A 21,991-nucleotide genomic window follows, 5' to 3' on the forward strand; every position below is an offset into this window, starting at 1 on the left:
ATTATTTCAATTTAGATTGAATACTTGCGCGTTTTCTTACTGGCTGTCCTGCACTGGGAAAGTCTCTCTGTTTTGCCAATTGCCACTGTTTGCACAAAAGAAATTGGGCCCTCATGTCGTCCAGCGAATAGAAAACTGCATCTCTCAGTAGATTCGTTCGATCGTTGACGCCCCAAAAGCCGAGAGAAGCGGCGTGAAAAAGCGAGAACAAATCCCCGTGTTCAGTCTGAAATGGAAAATTAAAAGCAAAAAAAAAAAAGAGACAGAATGCCATGCAATAAGTACTTTCATAGGCATCAAAGGAGCACATCCAAGGCGACGAATTGCCATTCCCGTACCATCGACAAGAGACCGAACCGTCTGACCAACAAAATCGATTTCAACTTCGCCAGCTACCGTTTCAATGACAGTCCTATTGACAGACGACGAGTAGCCCTTCTCCAATTCCTGACACGTGAGCGAATCGTAAGCTGTCCATTGGCCAGTTCCCCCGTCTCGGAACTGCCAGACGACATTGAGATGGCAATTCAAGGCGCCCCTTCCTTCCAAGAGAACGGCCATCGACTGATCGGTCAATTCGCTACGTATGCCGTCGCGCAGTTTCACGCTGAGCCGTTCCGGTTCGACGAGCGGTGACAGATCCCACGGGAGAACGAAGGTCGTCTCGACGATCTGCTCGAAGCACCACAAGCCGCTCGATCGATCGTGTTTCAGCGCTCCTGTCACTGCCGAGCGAATTTCGTCCGCTTTGTCCGGTGCCGCAAACGATAGGCTGACGTGCGGCGGCGGCGGGTCTTTACTGAGGAGATCGGACAACGGCAAGGCGCCACGCCGACCGGTCATGTTTTTCTGTCACGTGACTAGCGAATTTTCCTTCCCCGTATTGCCTCGATCGAGGAAGAACTCGAAACATGAGCTACCAGCTTTACAGGAACACGACGTTGGGTAATTCTCTTGAGGAGAGTTTGGATGAACTTGTTCAGGTGCGATCGACGCCAATTTCGAAGGAGGGTCACGCACAATCGTTGCCTGGCTGCCTTTTAGACAGGTCAAATCTCGGCGCAGCTCGCTCTACAGGTTCTACTTCAGTTCGACAAGACGATGAACGAGACGCTAGCAAAGAAAACGAAAAACAAAGTCACATTCAAGGCGAGAAGACGCGAAGACAAAGATGACGCTAATCGCGCGTTCCACAGGGCCAATTGAATACGTATCGCTTCTGCGACAACGTGTGGACGTTCGTCATGAACGGCGTCGAGTTTCGAGACGGCGCTGACTCGCATCGCGTGGACAAGGTCAAAATCGTTGCCTGCGACGGCAAAGCAGGTGAGATTGAAATTCGAGAATTTTTTCGCTATTCCCACGCTTTAGGCGCTTCGGGCGACGCCTGAGTCTTATTAGGAGATTAAGGGAAAAAAAACAACGGCTGATAGTAATATTATAGTCTGCAGAATACGTACACAAGAGAGAAAAAAAAAACCTAAACAAATTCTCACTCACAACGTTTTTCCGCACGTGAGCACAGACAGAAGAAAAAAAAGAACGCAAGAAATAAAGTACAGCTGCCTGTGTGCACCTATTTATGATATACAGTTAGATAGATAGATATAGAACGTTGAGGCTCGCTATAAGTCCATTCCATCAGCTTCGTTTTCTGAGAAATCGCTCATTGAGCTTTCGCTGGTGGATGACTGGTCCTCGTCGTTTTTTATCGCTTCCGCTGACGCGTACTTTTTTACATAATCTAAGAGACAAGTAATGGTTCATTTCATTTTGACAAGTCCCTTTTTTTCAATAGCTAAATTAACTGAAGTTAAAAAAGATTACCCACTATTGCTCGCAACACAATTTCGCAATGAGAACCAAAATTGTACATTTCACCCCCGCCCCATACCCCCTCCAAACAAATTGAACCGTTACCTGCTATCTTTTGCTTATATTGTTCTGGTTTGTGTAAATAGAGTGCAGCTGCTTCTCCGTTGAGAGGATCCGTCGGATTGGGATACGTCAACAGTTGAGGCAAAAATGACTCGAAAATATTTCTAAGATCTAGGGGTGGGGAGGCCTCCAAGTAATAAACAGTAGTGTCGTCGTCACTTAGTATGCGCCCACCATAAAGTGCAGTCCAAGCCTGATTTATAACGTCCAAGCAAACCGTCCCGGAGCTGGAAAGAGAAAGAAAGAACGAAAATAGACAATTAGCATACGCGCGTCCCTCCCCCCTCCCCTCACGATTCATCAATGTTCGGATGATAGATCCTGTTCATGAAACCTGTGAAGGGAAAGGAGAGAGAGAGAAAGAGAGAGAGGGTGCGAGAGAAATGACTAAGGTCACAAGATGACGTCACACCTATCGACGGCGATTTGAATGGATACTTGTCTGGCAAATCGACGCGCACTTTCCACACGCCGCCTTCGTACGGTGCTAGAGAAGAGCGACGAATTTCTACTCTCTACGCGCATTCGGCGTTCGATTCGAGATCTCACTTCCACTCGGACCGGCGAACTTGACGTAGAACTCGTTCAGCCCGCCGAGTATCGTCACGTCGTGGTTGCTTTCGATTCTAATAACGACCGCGAGCGAGAATGAGAAAGCTGACGAATCGTCAACGGGAGGGGGCGGGGTCGCTGTGGGGGGACGCGAAGACAATACGAACAATTTTGCCACGTCGCGGCCTATTCTGCCGCTGCTCGGCGACGGCGAACACATTTTCCGTCTCCCCTTGACGCTTCCAAAACCCGTGCGACACCGATGAGCGACTATTCGACACGCGAAACGACGACGCAAACGATCGAGAGCTTTTTGTGACGTCACCCAGAGGACCCCGGATATCCTTATAAAGCAGAGCCACACCCATCTTTCGTTTCGCGGTTGTTCATTAGAACTCTATTGTTATGGTACTTTATTCGGCACAAACGATTGCACTAGCCGCTTTGCGTCGTCAAGCGCGCGTCGAATCGGCGCGGCGACTCCAACCTGTAACAAATCAAAACGTGGCGGTTAGCCGTGGTCACGCCCTGGAAAGAATAAATGAATGAAGTATGACGCAAACCTGACTAGACGGCACCGGAGTCGGCGCCAACGATTCAGTCAAAATGCCGACGACAACTTTCCATCCGGGTCGCTTCGCGTTGAGCGCGTTTACGGCGATCCAGGAACACCACGGGCGGTGATCACCGATGACATCAAAGGGACACTTATCTGTCTAAAAATAAAATTATTTTGCAGTTGACGCGTTGAGCACGGGCGCCGTACGGGGACGCCTCTCCGAGAGTCCTTTTCATTGGAGTGGATTGTGAGAAGATCAGACGCAACAAGCTTCTGATTGCACGTGGTGCACACCAGAAGATTCGAATGTGCTGCCTCTGACTGTAACGATTGTGTTTCCCATCCGCAAAGGGCAATGAGACATCCTACAATGTCTTCGTCTGATTTTTCATGGGGAAGGAACTCCATGAGTCCCTTTAGACTTTCCTCGTTGATTTCGCTCTGGCGTGTAGATAAATTAACGTAAAGGCGCAGAATTGCGGCGTTTCTCATTACCAACTGATTCATGGCATCATCACTGATTATTGGCATGTGACTTCGAAGCTTCATGATTGTGGAAAATCTTGATCTGAACGCGTGAACGCACTCATCAAAAGACAATTCCGGAAAGAATAGAAACGAGTCTAATATGCATGTTTCACTTAGGACTGAGATCATCACTGATGCAAATTCTAACCAGGTGCCTTGGCTCCTTTCCAAACGCAGTAATCCCTGTGCACAGACTTAAGCTTAGCTTCATATTCTTCTGCAGCTCTTTCATCTGTAAAATAAAGTTGAGGAGTTCAGTTACTGAACGCTCCACAAACTACGTAAGCTACTTCAAGATTTGGAATACTTTGAGGCACATACATTCTTCTCTGTCAGTTATAGATGGAAGAAGAAGGCATATCGTGGCCATGCATGTGACACATCTGAGTTCGTCCGATGAAGAATTGATCCAACCATGCTGCGCGCAAACATCTGCCATCAGACCTCGCGGTCTATGAAACCAAGTTGATGGCTGTGGAAGACGCAAACAGACACTACTGTAGAGCTATGATAACGCAGCACTTTCTCCGCGGAACCTTGAAAGTTCCAAGTCTCTTCGCATAGTCGTCGCTGTCCCACGGTTTCGCACTGCTGCTATTGTCGTTTGGTCTCCTGGTTGCCGCTCGATGCCTCGGGGAGTCCTGAACGAATGCGTCCAGTAGCGAACGCGCTCGAGCCTCCATTGAAGAATGTCACGCATGCGTTGAGAGAAATGAGTCGTTGCGATGGGCTCGGCCACAAAAACTTCGAGTTTGCTACCTCTAAGTCGACTAGAAGAGATACCAATACCGAAAGGCAGCGCGCGCTGTTCTTTCAGCGTTCTCTAAAAGAGTGGTGCGCTGGTCTCTTTTCCAGAACAAAATCGTCCGCACGCTCGTAGTGGGCATCGAAGCGTCGCCGACGCGTCCGCAGTTTACGTTTTTGGTGGCTATCATGGAGACGGCCAGCTGCTCTTTCCCGACGTTCGTTTTCCCTTTTTTGAGAAATGGAATGCATCTCTGAGTAGGTGTGGCGATTTGACGTCATTCGCGAAGAGTGGAAACTGATTGGCTCGTCAGATAATTATCCAACGTCAGTGGCGTCAAGCTCTGGTCTGTATGCACAGTATCTTCGATATATTTCATTCATTCTTTGTAACCCCTTTGCAGTTCTTCTTTGTGGCAATAGTCTTCTCGTCTTTGGAGGATCCGGTGGTACGCGCTCTCCCCTCTCTCCTCCGGGCTTGGCCGTGACTTTAGCACCCTATAGTTCCCTTTGGATATGCCAACAGCAATCAACTGCACTTAATCAATCTCAGGACGGGTCAGAGCAAAGAGTTACCATGCACGGGAGATATACCTGAGAAGAAGTATGGAGCTGTAAGATTTGCTTCTTTTTCTGTTTCTTCATCTTGACTGAAGTGGCGTTATTGCTTCTAGAGCATGGCGCCAAGTCAGGATGGTCGACTTTATCTCTACGGCGGAACAACTGGTTCCTTTTTCAATTCAGACGTCCATTGTTTGGATTTGAAAACGCAAGTCTACACTAAACTGGAGAGCGCTGGCAAGAACAAACCAGAGCCAAGGTCTCTAAACAATAACTAACTACAGTGAAACCTGCGTAAACCGGTCACGTCTGAGCCAAAATTTTGTGCCGTTTTACAAAGATTATTCAGCATAATAACATAACATTAGGTTTAACCGGGACCTAAAGCATTTGGACTGAATAGGCATATTATTCAGGTGACCGGATAAGCAGGTTTACTCGAGCAAGACGTCATTCATACTCTGCCTTTTATGCTCCTCCGTGAGAAGAGCGGAGGAGCGAATTTAATATATGAAGACTGTGGGCTCAATTGGGCTGCCCACTAATAGTTTCGTTCTTTCTAGATATCGTCATGAAATGGTTTGGGATTCAAAGAAGTTCTACGTTATAGGGGGATCAACGATTGATCAAGAGTACCGTTTTGATACGGTTTGTACGGGTTGGAATGTAAAGGCCCCTAATTAGTCATTCTCGTGTTAGATTCATGCGTTTGATTTCGAGTCACAATTGTGGAATGAATGCGCTTGTCATCCGGCACAAAGAGACGGTGAAAGCAGGCTCTCTACTGATCCTGCCTCATATTTACGTGTTGCAATGTGTAGGCTTTCCGAATTCGCGACGTTTTCACGCCTGTGCAAAGCTAAATCACAGTGAGCGAGGGGAAACTGCTACCGCGTTAATTAAGCCAAGGTTCCTCCTACGTTAATTGGTTTGCAAGAAGTAGGCTTCTTCCATTAGCAGTACACTGTATGTTCCGGTCTCTTCTACTAGTGTAGTCAGGTTATTGCGGTGGGACTCTAGAACTAGAATGACTTTGCTGTGCTATAAACAACCGGTTTATAGACAGGAGAAAGAGTTACGTTCTCATCTCTCCCCTTAGTGGTTTACCTGTCGGGAGGAACTTCATGGCTGGACGTTATGTATGACGACGTTTGGTCACTACACCTCGTCACCCTTCAATGGACGCGACTTGCAGTCAAACTTCCCGTGGCTCTCTTCTTCCACAGCATGGCAGTGACGCCGGTGCAAACAGCAGACTTCCGCCCGCGTATAGATAGATATATCTTTGTCTCTGTCTCCTGTCTAGGCTGGATGCTTGTATATATTCGGAGGCTGCACAACCCTGGCGGGAACCAATCGGTAAGTGTATATATATACACATGTTGTGACGAATCTTCTCACCTTGCACTCCGCAGGTCAGATAAAATGTATAAGATGTGGCTTCGGGTTCCGTCCCTCATGGAGATGTGCTGGCTCAAGCTCACGAAAAGCTATCCTCGTCTTCTCGACGTCGGCAACAGCAAACTCCACGCTCTGGGAATTCCGCTAAAACTAGTCAACAGACTAAATCAAAATACAGAGGCTTCGTAGTTTTTTTTGTTCAGCTTCGCTCGGAAGCAGTATTGACCAATCTCCTTTTACCTATAAAATACGCCAACGATAGCGTGACGAGCCCGCTAATGGCAAGTCCTCCGCTAATAAACAAAAACAACGAGTAGTCGCCCGTCCTCCGAAAAAGCGATTCGGTGAAAACGGGACCAACTAAGCCGGCAATTCCAAACGACGGCGCTTGGAGTCCTGTCAAAAATGCTGCCATTTCGCTGCCATAAAGTTCAGCTAACAGAGCGGGTCCAAGAGACTTGGGAACAGTGAACGTCATCAAGTTAACGCAGTAGGCGATAATGGCTGCATAGACACCCCAGGAAGCGGTGTGATAAATAAAGATAGGAAGTAAACTTATGGTGAGAGTTTGCAAAGCACCGGACACCATCCACAAGTCGATTTGCCTCACCCGATCGGACGCAAACGTCCAGAAAAGACGGGAAACGGTGTAGGATCCCAGTGCCACGGCCGAGAGAACGTGTAGAGGCGGATTCGACTTTCGCCACATCTCTGCGAGGAACTGCTTCTGTCGTCCGATGATTCCCCAGCCGGGTAAAAGAAGAACAGTCTTGGCCCAGAATATGAGCCAAAATCGAGGATCTTTCATGACGTCGCGCGTCTTCCATTTCTCTCCTTCCGCTTCTTCTCGCCTTGTAGGAGTACCTTGTTTTACGAATACCGGCAAAACGTTAAACAGCACTATTACCAATCCCGTCATCAGGAGAATCGTTTCAAATTTCAACGAGCCACAATTGTACAGTCGCTCCATTTCGAGAAACCACTGTCCAAACGCAATGCTGCCAAGCGAGAGAAAGATCATAGGAAATGTCGAGCAAAATCCGATCCTATTCGGAAACCACGATATCAGAAGAGTGAGAGTTGCCAGAAACACTCCTTGGAGCCCCATGCCAAGAAAAAAGCCGTAGCTAACGACATACAGAATTTCCGTCGTGCTTCCATAAGAACAGAGGTGCGCGGCGAGGCCTGTCGAACCCCATGCGAATCCCAATAAAAATACTCCGAGGCAGGCGAGAAAATTCGCGCCGTAGGCGCGCAGGAGGAAACTGTGAATTGGGGCCCCCAAACCGATTGTGCCAATCAGAAGCGCTTCGGCGTAGACAGTCGCGGATTCGCTCCACTTCGGGCAAGACGACGTCGCCAATTCGATCAGGTAGCTTCCAGTTATAATCATTCCCATCGATATGCCGCCCAATGCGCCAGCAATGACCGCGATCCACGGCCATGTTTTATTCGACAACCGTTGAGCGTCAGATATGGGATCTGACGTAAGACCTTGTGGCCTATCTTCGGTCAGCAACGGCTGTTTTTCGGCCATACTGCCGTACAGTCTGTAGGAATTAGCTACTCCCGCGCGCTAAGCGTGCAGGACGCGTGACGACGTGACAACTGACCCGGCAACCCCCGGCAACACAACTGGAGGCAATCTTGCACTTCGTGCACTGCATGTATAACCACAATCGCTTGGCCTGAGAGATGTGTTTATGAGTGAGGGAGGCATAGCAAAGAAGAAGACTAGACACTCGTGTCTGAAATTTCATTTTCGTTCTTTTTTGATCCTACATCTTTCTTCGCGTAAGTTTTCAGTCGACTTGCTATTGTCAGGGTGATTAACCCACTTGCAGACACTCCGGAGCTGATGAATAGAAAAAGGGTGTAGCTACCTGATGCGCTATAGAGACGATCTGCAATGATTGGACCGAGTAGACCAGCTAATCCTGCTGCTGGGCTCATAAACCCTGACACGTGAGCTGCCAATTCACAATCTTTGTATATCTCTCCTAGGATTGCGACAGTGAGAGACTTGGGAATGGAAAACGCCATTGTGTTCAATGTAAAGGCAACAAGAGCCGCATAAACTCCCCAATTTCCGGTGTAGTACATAAACAAAGGCATGACGGCAAAAGTCACGCTGTACAGGGATCCTCCATATAGCCACAAATTCACTTGTTTCATTTTGTCTGAAAGTAACCAAACAATGCGACTTACGGTATAAGATCCCAGTATCAAAGCAGACAGAGCCTCTATTGGAGAATGAGGTCTTCGCCAGATTGTCTCCAAAAAATCCCTCTGATGTCCCATGAGTCCCCATCCGGGAAGAAGTAATGAGAACCGAGTCCACCACAACAGCCAAAACCGCTTATCTCTTAGAACGTCACGTGTCTTCCATCGCTTCCTGTTGTCTTCTTTCTGACGTGGAGCAGAATCCCAGTTTAGGCAAAATACTGTGGGAACGTTCAATAGTACACACAGCAGTCCAGTAAGTAAAAAAATATCTACAGAAGAGAGAAGGCCTTTGATGTAAAAGCCTTCTAATTGAAGTACCCATTGTCCTACTGCAATCCCCCCTACAGCGACAGAAGCGCTTGGAAATGCCGAGGAAAAACCGATGCGACTAGGAAACGTTGAAACGGTGCATAGAATTGCCTGCATGTAAACCAATTCATTAGCGGCAGCAAGACAGACGCTATAGCCGATGACGTAGAAAACGTCCGTTCTGATTCCGTGTCTACAGAACCGAACTGATAGACCGCATAGACCCCAGCCGAGCGCGAGAAAAAAAGCTACCAAGAGCGAGACGAACTTGGAACTAAATCTGCGCATGACGTAGCCGCGCAAAGGCCCGAAGATGCCACCGATCCCTACCAATAGAGCTTCGGCGTAGACGGCAGTTGATCGATTCCAACTCGGACAGGACAACTGCGTTAGTAAAATTAGGTAGCTGCCCGTGAGAAAAAACCCCGTTGAGAAAGAGCTCAGGCCTGCGACGATAAGGGAGCTCCAAATCCGCCCGGAACGTGGTCGCCGGAATGCGCTTGGCTGTGACGACATGTCGGACCCACTAGGCGTTTCTCTGGAACTGATAAGACGATCCGACTCCATGATGACGTAGACATCAGCAACGGCCGGCCGGTGCGCCTGCGTACATACACTACGGTTCTAAATAGAGATCAAGATTGGTCATACCTCCCTGATAGATGAGCACGTGCCACGGAAAGGCAGCAATTAAATTAATCCGCGTCTGTGCAGAGATCACGCCGTCGGTGATTGGCCTACAGTAGACAAAGAGATTATCGTACCGCCCTTCATAACCACGCCCCAGTTGTATCTGTTTAGTCAGCGTGGTGTGTACGTGTGTGGAGCGTATTGAGAAAGGTAGACTAGACACTTGCGTCTGAAATTTCACTTTCGTTCTCCTTTGACCTTGAATCTTTCTTCGCGTAAGTTTTCAGTCGACTTGCTATTGTCAGGGTGATTAGCCCACTTGTAGACACTCCGGAGCTGATGAATAGAAAAAGGGTGTAGCTACCTGATGCAGTATAGAGACGATCTGCAATGATTGGACCGAGTAGACCAGCTAATCCTGTTGCTGGGCTCATAAACCCTGACACGTGAGCTGCCAATTCACAATCTTTGTATATCTCTCCTAGGATTGCGACAGTGAGAGACTTGGGAATGGAAAACGCCATTGTGTTCAATGTAAAGGCAACAAGAGCCGCATAAACTCCCCAATTTCCGGTGTAGTACATAAACAAAGGCATAACGGCAAAAGTCACGCTGTACAGGGATCCTCCATATAGCCACAAATTCACTTGTTTCATTTTGTCTGAAAGTAACCAAACAATGCGACTTACGGTATAAGATCCCAGTATCAAAGCAGACAGAGCCTCTATTGGAGAATGAGGTCTTCGCCAGATTGTCTCCAAAAAATCCCTCTGATGTCCCATGAGTCCCCATCCGGGAAGAAGTAATGAGAACCGAGTCCACCACAACAGCCAAAACCGCTTATCTCTTAGAACGTCACGTGTCTTCCATCGCTTCCTGTTGTCTTCTTTCTGACGTGGAGCAGAATCCCAGTTTAAACAAAACACTGTGGGAACGTTCAATAGTACACACAGGAGTCCAGTAAGTAAAAAAATATCTTCAGAAGAGAGAAGGCCTTTGATGTAAAAGCCCTCTAACCGGAGAACCCACTGTCCCAGTGCAAGCCCTCCTACAGCGACAGAAGCGCTTGGAAATGCCGAGGAAAAACCGATGCGACTAGGAAACCTTGAAACGGTGCATAAAATTGCCTGTATATAAACCAGTTCATTAGCGACGGCAAGACAGACGCCATAGCCGATAACGTAAAAAACGTCCGTTCTGATTCCGTGCCTACAGAACCGAACTGATAGACCGCACAGACCCCAGCCGAGCGCGAGAAAAAAGGCTATCAAGAGCGAGACGAACTTGGAACTAAATCTGCGTATGGCGTAGCCGCGCAAAGGCCCGAAGATGCCACCGACCCCTACCAATAGAGCTTCGGCGTAGACGGCAATTGATCGATTCCAACTCGGACAGGACAACTGCGTTAGTAAAATTAGGTAGCTGCCCGTGAGATAATATCCAATTGAGAAAGAGCTCAGGCCTGCGACGATAAGGGAACTCCAAATCCGCCCGGAACGTGGTCGCCGGAATGCGCTTGGCTGTGACGACTTGTCGGACCCACCAGGCGTTTCTCTAGAACTGATAAGACGATCCGACTCCATGATGACGTAGACGTCAGCACGCCTGCGTACTATTGAGTATAATTTCAACAAGCATCTTTCTACATCACAATTTCTGCATATCGTTTCTGAGTCGAATCAGTCTGCAAAATCTTGTTGCAGGGAAATTCTTGGCTGCCCTTCCCCCGCTTTCTTGGCAGTTAGTTTACAATAATAACTATGTGTTTGTTTGTTTGTTTGTTTGTTCACGGATACTAGACGGATACTAGTATCCGTGGTTTGTTTTCTGTAGTACGCATTACCTCCCTGATGCGGTATAGAGCTCAGCACCATACCCACTGGGAATCGATTGAACTTGACCAAGCGTCACAACGTGCCACGGAAAAGGCAGAAATTAAATTAATCCGCGTCTGTGGTGGGGATCCCGCCGTCGGTGATTGGCATAGAGTAGACAAACAGAGATTATCGTACCGCGTTTATAACCAGGCCCCGGTTGTATCAGATTGTCTGTTTAGTCAGCGTGGTGTGTACGTGTGTAGAGCATCGAGAAAGGTAGAAACTTGCGTCTGAAATTTCACTTCTTTGACCTTGAATCTTTCTGCATATAAGTCGTCAGTCGACTTGCTATCATCAGGGTGATTAGCCCACTTGCAGACAGTCCGGCGCTGATGAATAGAAAAAGGGTGTAGCTACCTGATGCGCTATGGAGACGATCTACAATGATTGGACCGAGTAGACCAGCTAATCCTGTCGCTGGGGTCATAAACCCTGACACGTGAGCTGCCAATTCATAATCTTCATACATCACTCCTAGCATTGCGACAGTGAGAGACTTGGGAATAGACAAGGCCACTGTGTTTAATGTAAAGGCAACTAGAGCTGCATAAACTCCCCAATTTCCGGTGTAGTACATAAACAAAGGCATGACGGCAAAAGTCACGCTGTACAGGGATCCTCCAAATACCCACAAATTCACTTGTTTTATTTTGTCTGAAAGTAACCAAACAATGCGACCTACGGTAAGAGATCCCAGTATCAAAGCGGACAGAGCCTCTATTGGAGAATGAGGTCTTCGCCAGATTGTCTCCAAAAAATCCCTCTGATGTCCTATGAGTCCCCATCCGGGAAGAAGTAATGAGAACCGAGTCCACCACAACAGCCAAAACCGCTTGTCTCTTAGAACGTCACGTGTCTTCCATCGCTTGATGTTGTCATTACGATAAGGAGCAAAATTCCATTTTAGGCAGAACGCCGAGGGAACGTTCAGTAGTACACACAGGACTCCAGTAAGTAAAAAAACGTCTTCAGAAGAGAGAAGGTCTTTGACGTAAAAGCCTTCTAACTGAAGAAACCACTGTCCCAGTGCAAGTCCTCCGACAGTCACACAAACGTTTGGAAATGCCGCAGAAAAGCCAATGCGATCAGGAAACCCTGAAAGGATGCATGAAATTGTCTGTATGTACATCAATTCACTAGCAACGACAAGACAGATGCCATAGCTGATAATATACAAAACGTCCGTTCCCATTCCGTAGCTACAGAACCAAACTGCTACACCGCAAAGTCCCCAGCCGAGAGCGAGAAAGAAAACCACCAGGAGCAAGACGAATTTGGAACTAAATCTGCGTATGACGTAGCCGCGCAAGGGTCCGAAGACGCAACTGGCTCCTAAGAAAAGAGATTCGGCGTAGACGGCAGTTGATCGATTCCACTTTGGACAAGACAACTGCGTCAGCCGAATAAGGTAGCTGCCCGTGTAATAGAATCCCATCGATAAAGAACTAAGGCCTGCGACGATCAACGAGCTCCAAATCTGTCCGGAGCGTTGTCGGCGCGAAGAGCTCGGCTGTGGTAGTGGCTTCTCGGATGCACCAGGCGCTTCTGTGGAACTGATAAGACGATCCGACTCCATGACGTAGAGTGGACAGTGTCCGGGTGCGCCTGCGCACGTTTTAGAAGGCCGCGTTGAAGCCTAATTAGCCAACAATTACCGGTAGGTGCAAGTCCCTAATCTTACGTTGAGATGGTCGGCCTAATCAAGCTTGGTCATGCATGTGTTCAAACCGCGATATAATCTATTAAAATTTCTAAATAAACAAACCTTATCCAAAAATATTCGGCGACGATTGAGGAGGCTTCATGTAAATAAGTAAGGGAGAGGGAACGCCTTGGCGTTTACATACTGCAATGCTCTGACAAGATTGGTCACTGTTTTCTCGTGTAAAGACGTATCGCTGCAGGATTGAGAAGATGATTTCTCAGTGGCTCATCAATATTTATCCCGTGACGATGTTGTCCCATATAGGTCAACAGCCCTTCAGCTTTTCTAGCTGGAATAGGCAATTCCGAGTGGTGGGCAGGAAGAGGTTCAGAAAAGAAGTACGCATGTTGCAAAGCCTAAAATTATCAGAAGAGGTACAGCAAATAGAATTTTTAGTCGCGCAAGCTTAAACTTACATCAGCAGCAGATATTCTTTGAGTTGACGGGTAGAGCAGAAAACGCTTGAACAGGTCGAGTGCCTTAATTAATTAAATTCGATCAAAATCATTCATTGCCATACATAAATTGCCTACATCTGGGGATGCGTCAGGAACAATTTTTTCCAGAGGAACAGCTGGCATCGGGCGAAACGTTATCTTGTTGAAGTCGGGGAGGTCAGTCACTCCCTTTCAGGTAAAAATTCAATAGTAATAATAAATTCATATAGTATGCATATAAGTACCGGCCATGTTTCTTCTGTTGGAGTGCCAAGAACGCTGAGAACGCAGCAAAGTTGTTCAATATCATGCTCGCCCTATAATAGGACGTGACGGAGACAATCAATTGGCACACACTGCTCACTACGCACAGGAAATATTGGGGAGTTGTTCAGCATCTCTCCCAAAATGCAACCAACCGCCCTAAAGATTTTCTCTTTAATTAATTTACAAATAGAAGATTTATTTTCCAGTACCACAGATCCACACCAGCATCATATTTCCGTGCTCCGAACAGCAATTCGGGAGCACGATACCATCTAGATATAAGACGCGCGTTAGAAGCTCTTTGAAGGAAAAAACCGACACCTTCACACCTTGTGGCAACCTGATGACTGTAGAGCCTGTCACCTTCAGATGAGAAAACCCTTGCCAAGCCAAAGTCAGCCAGTTTTAGATGCCCAGAAGAACTAATTAACAAATTCGCCGGCTTTAAATCCTTCAAAAAATGCCACTAGAATGACGTCAGAAAATTCAATGCGCAGTACCCTATGCATAATAGAATTCTGATGGCAATAGGCGACTCCCTTTAGGAGCATCATAGCGTAGCTTTTTATTTGAGCCTAGTTATGAAACGAGTAGTGCGCGTGTAGAGAAGCTTGATTTCGTTCTTACTTCTGTGAGTGGACGTTCAACATTTCGAATAACTTCAGAGAGATCAGACAGCATGTACTCAAAGACGAGTACGAAACCGGTTCCGTGTGGAAATACGTCCAAAAGTTGAACGATCTTAATTGATTAAAACCATGATCCCCTTATTGTTGAATTTGTCCGCGGAATATATCTCACGTGCTGGCTTTCGCCGATTTCCTGGAGTGCTTTGATTTCTCGCAGTGCCGTATTCGGTATTCCTTCCTCCAGTCGTCGTAGAGGAACCTTTTTCAGCGCGACAAGCTCGCCGGTCTGAAGAAAGGGAGACCTCCGAGTTAAAAATGTTTTCAAGGCCGGGAACAACGAACAACCTCTATCTGTTTTGCTTTAGTGACAATGCCGTGTGCTCCTTCGCCGATACGGCCTAAAATGCGATAGTTCTCCATTTGTCACGTGCAAAACGGCGCATGCGCCATTTCTTCTTTCTTCTTTTTCTTTCGTGGCTGAAGCTTGCGTGAGGACGCTTTCGTGGTTGAGGATGCGTCCTATGATTCCACAGTAGTTTTCAATCTGATCGAGCGAACCCACGAGCCTTCTTTCTCTTCTTCTCGCCGCCTATGACGAACGCGAAGTGCAAACGAAATCGAATTCGTGTGTTAAACAAATAAACGTGGCTCGGAGCTTCCCCTCCCCTCTTCCATATTCCTTTTCCCTTCTCCCCAAAGCTTCGAGCCCAGAGGCGACAAAAATATCCACAAATGATGAGCAAAGGCGAATACGAACTTTAAAAATGTGTACCGATCACCTGATCTCTGATGTGGATCCTTTAGCCGAGCATAAGGGACTTGATTCAGTCGTGATAAGGCGCCACATATTTCATTTTACATATTGAGCGTTTTAGTTCAGTAGATTCCCTTGGACAATCTTTTTCGTGACAGAACAGTCACCTCAGCCAACGTACCAGAGATGTTTGGTTGAGGCACTGCAGAAGAGACTCGCACATTTATAGAAAATTTATGTCTAACAAAGACGCCAACTAAATAAAGGTTTACAGTACTGTATCCCCTTAAGTGCACTACTCTGAAGTCCAGCTATGCCATTCTACCTCTTTGTTCCTGGCATGCTGTATAAATACGTGGCAAGCATGACCTGCGCCGCGCCAAACGTGAACACGGCCGTCACGTGAAAATCAAAAAGGTACACAGACGCAATGCATGATACCAAAATCGCCAGTGACGTTGCAAATCCCTTCAATATGTTGTCCGCATACTTCACTACGACGGCAACGAGGAGACCTCCTAGAGCTTGTTGAGAAATAGCGGCAACGACGAGGGCGTTGTAGCCATGAAAGAACCCGAGTTCCATGACCCGCTTTCCGTCTTTCATTCCCATGCCAACGAGCCCGATTACAGTTCCAAACATGCCCAACTGGACGTTTCGAAGCCACACTGAAGCGCTGGATCCCTTGAGAACCTTTTCAAAATAGACGCCGGCAAATCCTGACGAGAGGCACGACGACACAACGGCGATGAGGCCTAGTAGGGAATTGTGTTCTCGCAATTGGAAAGCGGCACTTGAAGTGGGCTTCTGCTGCTGCTGCTGCTGCTGTTGAACTTGCACCATAGCAACTCCACAAAAGAGAAGAAATAACGAGAACCATTGCAGTCGACTGATACTTTTTCGTAGCATCAAAACCGAAAATAAAGCCGTGGTTAAAATTTTCAGCTGGTAGGTCACCTAATCATACCAATTAATTAATTAATTAATAAAGATATGGTAAATAATACAATACGCATTTGACTCTAACTATCGTACAGCGTTGGCCTGTGGTCAAAATGCCAAAAAACAATGATAAATATACTACAGCATGAGAGAATACTAATTAAGGATGCTTTTAACTTAATTAGCCAATGAAAAGGTTACTATTCATTCCCTGACTATTCTATGAGACCGACAAAAGGGCAGTCACTCAAACGAGGGACAATAAAAACATATTTGTAAGAAATTCGTACCTGAAAAGTCGCCGCGTCCAAATTTTCGATGGCAATGTACTGAAGATTATTCTGCACGGTGTAGAGCAGCGACGGCACGGCGAGCTTGAGCGTGTCAACGTACTGGCAAACGAGCGCGTTCCACAGAAAGGCGAACACGTTTCCTCTGTGCTCGAGCGCCAAAATGAGAAGACAGGTGACGAGTTTGATGACTTCGGCGCACACGACTGCCGTCGTCGCGAGATATAGGTCGCCGGGAACGATGCGCGTGTAGCGCACTGTCAGTACCATCGACGCGTTTTGAATGACCAAGGTTCCGAGGCTGAGATACTTGAGCGAAGATGCCGTCGCTATGCGTCCGATTTATCAATGACGTCGACGCGTCGCTTACGCTTCCTAACCTTTCTTGGGGGGAATCTCTTCGGGCTGTTTTGGCGTCTCTGCGCTCGTTAGAGGCGGAGAATTCGATGCTTCGGATTTAGTGGCCATCTGAAGGAAAGAAAGGAACTTTGTGTACGGGCTTTTGACGACACCCCGGATATTTAGAAATGGCCCTACAAGGCGAACAATATCCTGCAACTTACTTTTACTCTCTTCGTCATCGAAAAAATGAACAATGACTTGTGATGAAACCGCAGAAGCCATACCCCGGAAGTCTTTTGACTCTCCTTATCCGGGCCTTGCAACGACTTCTGTCCGGGGCTTTGAAACAGCATGGCCGAAAAAGCGCCAGCCATCTCTTCAACTTCCGACGATCAGCGGATCACTAGAGCGACGAAAGCGTGGGATTTCTGCAAGTCGCTTTATACTGACCAGTTTCGACGGTAAGTTGCGACTTAGCGGTCAACTACGAGTAGTCAGAGCGTTTTTTCCCCCTCGTAGAACGTTCGTTCGAAACTTGTTCATCTTTGCCGTCGGAGTGGTCGTGCTTAGAGAAATAGCGGAAGTAGATTTGAACGCTCCTCCGCCGCCGTCACCATGAGAACGATAGAAAACTTGAAATGTAGCTAATTAATAAGTTAAAAAAATTAAAAAAATAAATCACTGCTGTTGATCGAAACTGGAGGCAGCTTGTCTGATTCCGCGGGCGCGCGTTAGGAGATGGCAGATTGGGAAACGCTTCCACATCCTTTACTCGTTCGCGTCTTCTCGTACCTCCATCCCAAAGAGCTAGCGACGTGTAGTCGCGTCTGCTCGACGTGGTTTGATCTGTCGCAGTCGCGCGCGCTCTGGAAGCGCCTACTCAGGCGCGACTTCAACGTAGCAACTGCAGATCGACCCCTGTACGAGGAATACAAACGTCTTACCTATCAAACTTCTCCTATCGTTCGCGGCAAACTCGTCACCTCCAATCCGCACGTCGACGAACTTTGGAACGTAGCATTTTCGCACGACGGCAATTTTCTCGCCGTTGCCGGGAAAGACAGTCGCGTGACCGTCTGGTTTGTTGATTCCGGTCGCGCGACGGCGACAATACGATGGTCTTTGCCGTTGAGTCCAATTCAAAACGCACAGCTAGTTGTATTCAGTCCGGATGACGCCCTGCTATTGGTCAGTACGCGGAGAAGCAATCTAAGTGGCGAGCAGATTGTGTGCCAAGTGAACAGTGGCAACGTCGTCCTACGATTGAGAAACGTCTTTCGATCCGTCTTTGGTGCGTGGATCAATTCATCTTGGTTTCTGACGTCATATGAAAATATTCAGGACGTTTTTCACGTGGATTTAGTTTGCGTCACTGATTTGCAACGCATCACCGTTTTACTTACTACCTTCTGTGATCAATACCAATTCATTCAATTTGGATTGCCAATTAAAGGAGCTGACGGGTACAAGATTCTTTTCGAATCTCGTACGTCAGCCTCTTGGCATTTTGTCGCCCTAAAGGTTCAAGTTGAAGCAAATGGCGAGCCGATCTCATTAGTGCCCCCAAAGGATTCGTTTGACCAAACCCAGCCTCTTGTGGGCTCTTCGTTTGGATTGGTTTTATCACCTCGTGATGAAGAGATCGTTCGTCTTGCGCGTACCGAAAAAGAGGGTCCTCCTGAGATCAGTGTTCACTCCGCAAATTCCCTTCAGCTGCTGCATAGGCTTCCAACCCATAATCTTCCTCAACCACGAGGTCTCTATTATTGTTTTCTGTCCGTGACAGAAGAGATTGTTGCATGGTAAGGTTTAGCTCCTTTTCATCCTCGTTGCTTCAATACTCTCTCTCTCTCTCTCTCACTAGCGGAAGTGAATCGGGTGACATCTTTATCTGGGATAGGCAGCAGAGAGTGCAAACAGGTCAACTGGTTGGCCATACGGAGTTTTGTAACGCCGTTGCTACCAGTCCGGCTCAACCAAATCTTTTTGCTTCCGTTAGTGATGACCAGACTATTAGACTATGGATGTTTAGAACAGTAAAGTAGCAATAAAGAGCACTAAACCGGCTTTCCTTTGGTGTCACTACGTAGTGCACGTACACCATTCTAGTTACAAGAAAAGTGTACGTTTGATAGCCATTAGTTATTGCCTATTACAGCCATATGAAAACTGACTGTCAATAGGGCTAGTAAGATGACGTTAGTGCATGCTTGAAAATTAAAATACACAAATCTAAATCCAAACCTGCTGCACTGAAAGGCTGCTTGTGTGAGCATCGTTTTAAAACTATGTATGGCTTTAAAATATTCGATGGAAAACCGGTTCTATCTGGGACACGTTTGCGTTTACATGGGTGCTACCTCGTATCATCTACCTGTCATCGCGATGATTGATCCTACGAAAAATAGTACTGCAGCTCCTCCTGTTCTTTATCAAGAGCGTCGGACGACTCCTTCTGCTTTTTCTTCGCTTGTGGCGGTTCCGACCTGAACACCAGTTTTTTTCCTGTCTGTAAAACAAACAAGTGACGCAAAACAGTCAGTCTGAGACTGACTAACAGTCACCAGCCTTACCTGCTTCTTCGGCTCGGCTCTTGCTCTCTCAAGCGCTCTTCTCGCCCTCTCCTCGCTCAATAACCTTTCCTCTTCTTTCTTCTTCTCCAACGCATGAAGTCGCCTCTCCTTTTCTTTCGCCTGCAAAGAAGATTGCAAGACATAAACGAAACGGCGGCACGCCGAAATTCACCTTTTCTGCCGCTTCAACTTTCTCCGCCGGCAACATGTCTAGTTGCTCAAACAGTTCCTCAAGTCGATTCTCAATGCTTGTCAGCATGTGTAAAGTTCTGATATTGGAAGAAAACGAGCATACTACAGAGACTGTCTGACGGACTGGCTAACGTTATATTTGCTTCGTTTTCTCCTATACAATTCCTATAAACTTCGCCCACTTTCTTGTTCAAAGCGGTCAGCATCTGCTCCTGATCTTCGGCCTTGAACTCTCCAAAATTAAACATCCTATAACGATTTAATTCTAATGCTATCACAACGTGCTGCGCTTCATCACTTGGCTTTGTGCTCCAGTTCCGCAGCCTTGTCGTTTTCCTGCTGAATAGCCGCTTCCATTACTTCAATTTGAATCTTGAGACTGTGCGTCTCTTTGTTCCTTTTGGAAGAAATAAGGGTTGGTACTTCTCTGCTTTCTCGCTTACATTCGTTCTTCCGTGACTGCTATCATTTGTCTCATTTCCTCGAGAGCCTCTTCGGTCTCTTGGCTATTTTGAATTAGGCTCAGATTCTGCTCTTCCAATTCGGTAAAGATGTCCAAAAGTTGTTGCGGATCCGTGAAGAAAATCTCACATTCCTGAGACAGAGAGAAATTATTTATTTACCGCACTGCGCTGATTTGACTCACGTCGTCACTGTCGTCAGAAGATTCGCTAATAGTACTAGAAACTATAGACACTTGACTCTCCGTTTCTTGACCTGACAATTCTCGCGAATATCTAAATAATTTGTCATCCTCATCCGGTTGAATGTGAGCAAATTACCCTCTGCTGCTCTTCTTAAAGCTGACAACCGATGGAGTCTTTGCCAACTAAAAAAAGCAAAGGCCAATGTAGAGGTACAAAGTACAGTTCTGCCTTACTTTTTTTCCCCGATCAGTCAAACTGACTCGACTGGAGCTTTGAACCAAGCGACCTGAACAAATTGTCTCAGATATGTACCAGCAATTGCCTCCCTAAATTTCCAACGCTTACTTGTACTGTTCGTTTTCTGCAAGGTGATCTCGGGTGGCTTCCCTTTCTTAGAAGACAATGAGCCCGTACGACAAAAAGGCCATTTCTCAGCTATTACCATTTTCTTTTTTCTTTTTTGGTCCAGTTTGTCCCTCCATTCCTACACTCAAGAATATTATTCAGGTTGCAAACACAGTAGATAACGATCGAGTCTCTTACCTGCGGTGCCAACCTCTCAAGAAATTTCTTGTAAACTTTGAATTCTTGCAGCTGCTCCTCGTTTTTAGACAATTCACTGCGCACAAAGTAAAAGTCGGCGTATTCCTTTTTCTTATAGCGAAGATATCCACCTCTTTAAAGACATTATTTTAGCGTTGATTCCCTTGATCTCGTTGACTTTTTCTAACTTCAGTTTGGTTTCAGCTTCGGCGCTATAGGCAACACCAAATTAGAGTTGCAGAAATCTCTTTTTATACCGTTTTTACGCTTTGATTGCTTCCACTGAATTCTTATCGTTTTCCTTCAGAAATTCGTCAAACATCAGAGCATCCTCCTCAAGATATTTCTCGGCCTGTTCCAATTTTTTCTCCTCCTCTTGAGCAATTTGTTCGAGCTTTCTCATCTCATCTCTCTTCACTCCCAGAGCGTACTAAAGCAGTCAGTCAGGCATGCAGGTAAATATTCGGTAAATTCACCTCACCTCAACTAAAAACATTTCTCTCTTCTTTGCAATATAATTAGCCAAACTTTCCTTTTCAACATGACGATCTAAAAGATTTGTTAGTGTGGAAATCAGAACTCTTAGGAGCCCGCGCGCCTCACCTTTCGTTGCTCCTATAACAAAGGCAGGATCTTCGTTGATCACTGATGTCGTATCCTCGTCGTCATCCGTCGCTTCGAGAAGCTGACGTCGAATGGTACCACTTCGAGCATTTGCTTTCTGACTGTACGTTGATTTTTCGTGCACTTTGAGCTGTCGCTGGCGCGCCCTCTCCTGAGAAAGCGCGGTTCAATTTATCTAATCGTCTGTCGTCGTTTTTTCTTCCTCGACGGTCGAACCTTCTTGTGACGTTGCTTTTCCTGGTCTCTAAGCGTGAAAATGTCGTTTTCGGGAGGCAGTTTGAACGGATTTCCGCTCCTGAGAGGCCGATTCGGCGCTGTCAGTTAAAACAGTCGTTTCTCGGGCAACTTCAAGCTTATTTCGACCTACCGGTTGCACCGCTTGGCAGTGCAAGCAATTGAGAGCCTGAAGGAAGAGAGATGGGAAAAGCAGCGTTGCCAGAATGGTGGGAATGTTCGTCAACTGCACAGTACAGTAGTGGTGATGAGTTCCTCAAAGAGGCCCGGGTTGTGCAAACTTACCTGACTTCGGATTTGAGGTAGCCACAGACAAAACGCGCGAATCTTGGCCCTTGGAAGACATTTACCTTCCTACCCAAGCTAGTTACTGTTGTTGGGCGATAGTTGCTAAGAGCGCGCGTTAGACGGCGAAGTTCATAATCCACCTTTGCCTCTTTCTTCGTTGACCTGCCCTAGCCCTTTAAAAAACTCTTTCCTTGGCCGG

The 21,991-nt window shown here is 46.9% G+C and overlaps 8 protein-coding genes and 1 long non-coding RNA gene across 13 annotated transcripts; 4 read left to right on the top strand and 5 right to left on the bottom strand.

Annotated features, from left to right (window-relative positions):
• The first annotated feature begins 881 nt into the window (after positions 1-881).
• On the top strand, positions 882-1,588 carry LOC136186526 (transcription initiation factor IIA subunit 2-like). Its single transcript, XM_065973902.1, has 4 exons — positions 882-983; positions 1,045-1,149; positions 1,197-1,326; positions 1,372-1,588. The coding sequence occupies exons 1-4, from the start codon at positions 912-914 to the stop codon at positions 1,389-1,391; spliced, it is 327 nt and encodes a 108-aa protein (XP_065829974.1). The 5' UTR covers positions 882-911; the 3' UTR covers positions 1,392-1,588.
• Positions 1,406-2,817, bottom strand: LOC136186525 (ubiquitin-conjugating enzyme E2 H-like). Of its 2 annotated transcripts, XM_065973901.1 has the most exons (7): positions 2,658-2,817; positions 2,488-2,564; positions 2,351-2,425; positions 2,233-2,272; positions 2,113-2,165; positions 1,921-2,049; positions 1,406-1,744 (listed from the first exon to the last, which is right to left on the bottom strand). In XM_065973901.1, the coding sequence occupies exons 1-7, from the start codon at positions 2,708-2,710 to the stop codon at positions 1,626-1,628; spliced, it is 546 nt and encodes a 181-aa protein (XP_065829973.1). In that variant the 5' UTR covers positions 2,711-2,817; the 3' UTR covers positions 1,406-1,625. The 2 variants fall into 2 exon arrangements, with proteins under 2 accessions (XP_065829973.1, XP_065829972.1); XM_065973900.1 differs by having other exon boundaries at positions 2,233-2,425.
• A 69-nt stretch (positions 2,818-2,886) lies between these two features.
• Positions 2,887-4,292, bottom strand: LOC136186524 (zinc finger C3HC-type protein 1-like). The gene is made up of 7 exons (XM_065973898.1): positions 4,114-4,292; positions 3,899-4,049; positions 3,726-3,809; positions 3,545-3,672; positions 3,257-3,490; positions 3,054-3,206; positions 2,887-2,977 (listed from the first exon to the last, which is right to left on the bottom strand). The coding sequence occupies exons 1-7, from the start codon at positions 4,258-4,260 to the stop codon at positions 2,894-2,896; spliced, it is 981 nt and encodes a 326-aa protein (XP_065829970.1). The 5' UTR covers positions 4,261-4,292; the 3' UTR covers positions 2,887-2,893.
• On the top strand, positions 4,275-6,599 carry LOC136186523 (kelch domain-containing protein 10-like). The gene is made up of 12 exons (XM_065973897.1): positions 4,275-4,372; positions 4,433-4,539; positions 4,584-4,668; positions 4,726-4,770; positions 4,826-4,935; positions 4,996-5,141; positions 5,446-5,530; positions 5,582-5,648; positions 5,704-5,751; positions 5,982-6,124; positions 6,189-6,241; positions 6,298-6,599. Exons 1-12 carry the CDS (start codon positions 4,303-4,305, stop codon positions 6,470-6,472), a joined length of 1,134 nt encoding a protein of 377 aa, XP_065829969.1. The 5' UTR covers positions 4,275-4,302; the 3' UTR covers positions 6,473-6,599.
• LOC136186522 (cyclin-dependent kinase 20-like) lies at positions 6,290-14,798 on the bottom strand. Of its 3 annotated transcripts, XM_065973896.1 has the most exons (12): positions 14,709-14,798; positions 14,536-14,649; positions 14,362-14,475; positions 14,235-14,309; positions 14,064-14,185; positions 13,944-14,006; positions 13,839-13,890; positions 13,713-13,784; positions 13,564-13,656; positions 13,447-13,509; positions 9,470-13,386; positions 6,290-9,421 (listed from the first exon to the last, which is right to left on the bottom strand). In XM_065973896.1, the coding sequence occupies exons 1-11, from the start codon at positions 14,781-14,783 to the stop codon at positions 13,195-13,197; spliced, it is 1,035 nt and encodes a 344-aa protein (XP_065829968.1). In that variant the 5' UTR covers positions 14,784-14,798; the 3' UTR covers positions 6,290-9,421; positions 9,470-13,194. The 3 variants fall into 3 exon arrangements, with proteins under 3 accessions (XP_065829968.1, XP_065829967.1, XP_065829966.1); XM_065973895.1 differs by lacking the exons at positions 13,447-13,509; positions 13,564-13,656; positions 13,713-13,784; ... (5 more) ...; positions 14,536-14,649; positions 14,709-14,798 and having other exon boundaries at positions 9,470-12,961; positions 13,007-13,199; XM_065973894.1 differs by lacking the exons at positions 13,447-13,509; positions 13,564-13,656; positions 13,713-13,784; ... (5 more) ...; positions 14,536-14,649; positions 14,709-14,798 and having other exon boundaries at positions 9,470-13,199.
• A 537-nt stretch (positions 14,799-15,335) lies between these two features.
• On the bottom strand, positions 15,336-17,305 carry LOC136185584 (UDP-galactose translocator-like). Its single transcript, XM_065972749.1, has 4 exons — positions 16,913-17,305; positions 16,730-16,817; positions 16,350-16,678; positions 15,336-16,074 (listed from the first exon to the last, which is right to left on the bottom strand). Exons 1-4 carry the CDS (start codon positions 17,063-17,065, stop codon positions 15,439-15,441), a joined length of 1,206 nt encoding a protein of 401 aa, XP_065828821.1. The 5' UTR covers positions 17,066-17,305; the 3' UTR covers positions 15,336-15,438.
• On the top strand, positions 16,865-17,388 carry LOC136185586 (uncharacterized). Its single transcript, XR_010669576.1, has 2 exons — positions 16,865-17,152; positions 17,211-17,388. It is a non-coding gene; the product is annotated as an uncharacterized lncRNA (long non-coding RNA).
• Positions 17,389-17,426: 38 nt separating this feature from the next.
• On the top strand, positions 17,427-18,757 carry LOC136185583 (F-box/WD repeat-containing protein 5-like). Its single transcript, XM_065972748.1, has 2 exons — positions 17,427-18,493; positions 18,556-18,757. The coding sequence occupies exons 1-2, from the start codon at positions 17,430-17,432 to the stop codon at positions 18,734-18,736; spliced, it is 1,245 nt and encodes a 414-aa protein (XP_065828820.1). The 5' UTR covers positions 17,427-17,429; the 3' UTR covers positions 18,737-18,757.
• A 209-nt stretch (positions 18,758-18,966) lies between these two features.
• Positions 18,967-21,944, bottom strand: LOC136185581 (cilia- and flagella-associated protein 100-like). Of its 2 annotated transcripts, XM_065972747.1 has the most exons (20): positions 21,790-21,944; positions 21,638-21,730; positions 21,487-21,584; positions 21,250-21,421; positions 21,128-21,195; positions 20,913-21,076; positions 20,778-20,858; positions 20,647-20,722; positions 20,546-20,587; positions 20,449-20,494; positions 20,337-20,389; positions 20,239-20,285; positions 20,103-20,193; positions 19,900-20,051; positions 19,755-19,853; positions 19,589-19,705; positions 19,437-19,533; positions 19,265-19,384; positions 19,066-19,200; positions 18,967-19,019 (listed from the first exon to the last, which is right to left on the bottom strand). In XM_065972747.1, the coding sequence occupies exons 1-19, from the start codon at positions 21,848-21,850 to the stop codon at positions 19,087-19,089; spliced, it is 1,791 nt and encodes a 596-aa protein (XP_065828819.1). In that variant the 5' UTR covers positions 21,851-21,944; the 3' UTR covers positions 18,967-19,019; positions 19,066-19,086. The 2 variants fall into 2 exon arrangements, with proteins under 2 accessions (XP_065828819.1, XP_065828818.1); XM_065972746.1 differs by having other exon boundaries at positions 18,967-19,200.
• Between the last annotated feature and the right edge of the window lie 47 nt (positions 21,945-21,991).

Source organism: Oscarella lobularis, chromosome 4 (assembly GCF_947507565.1).
Source record: "Oscarella lobularis chromosome 4, ooOscLobu1.1, whole genome shotgun sequence".
NCBI lineage: Eukaryota > Metazoa > Porifera > Homoscleromorpha > Homosclerophorida > Oscarellidae > Oscarella > Oscarella lobularis.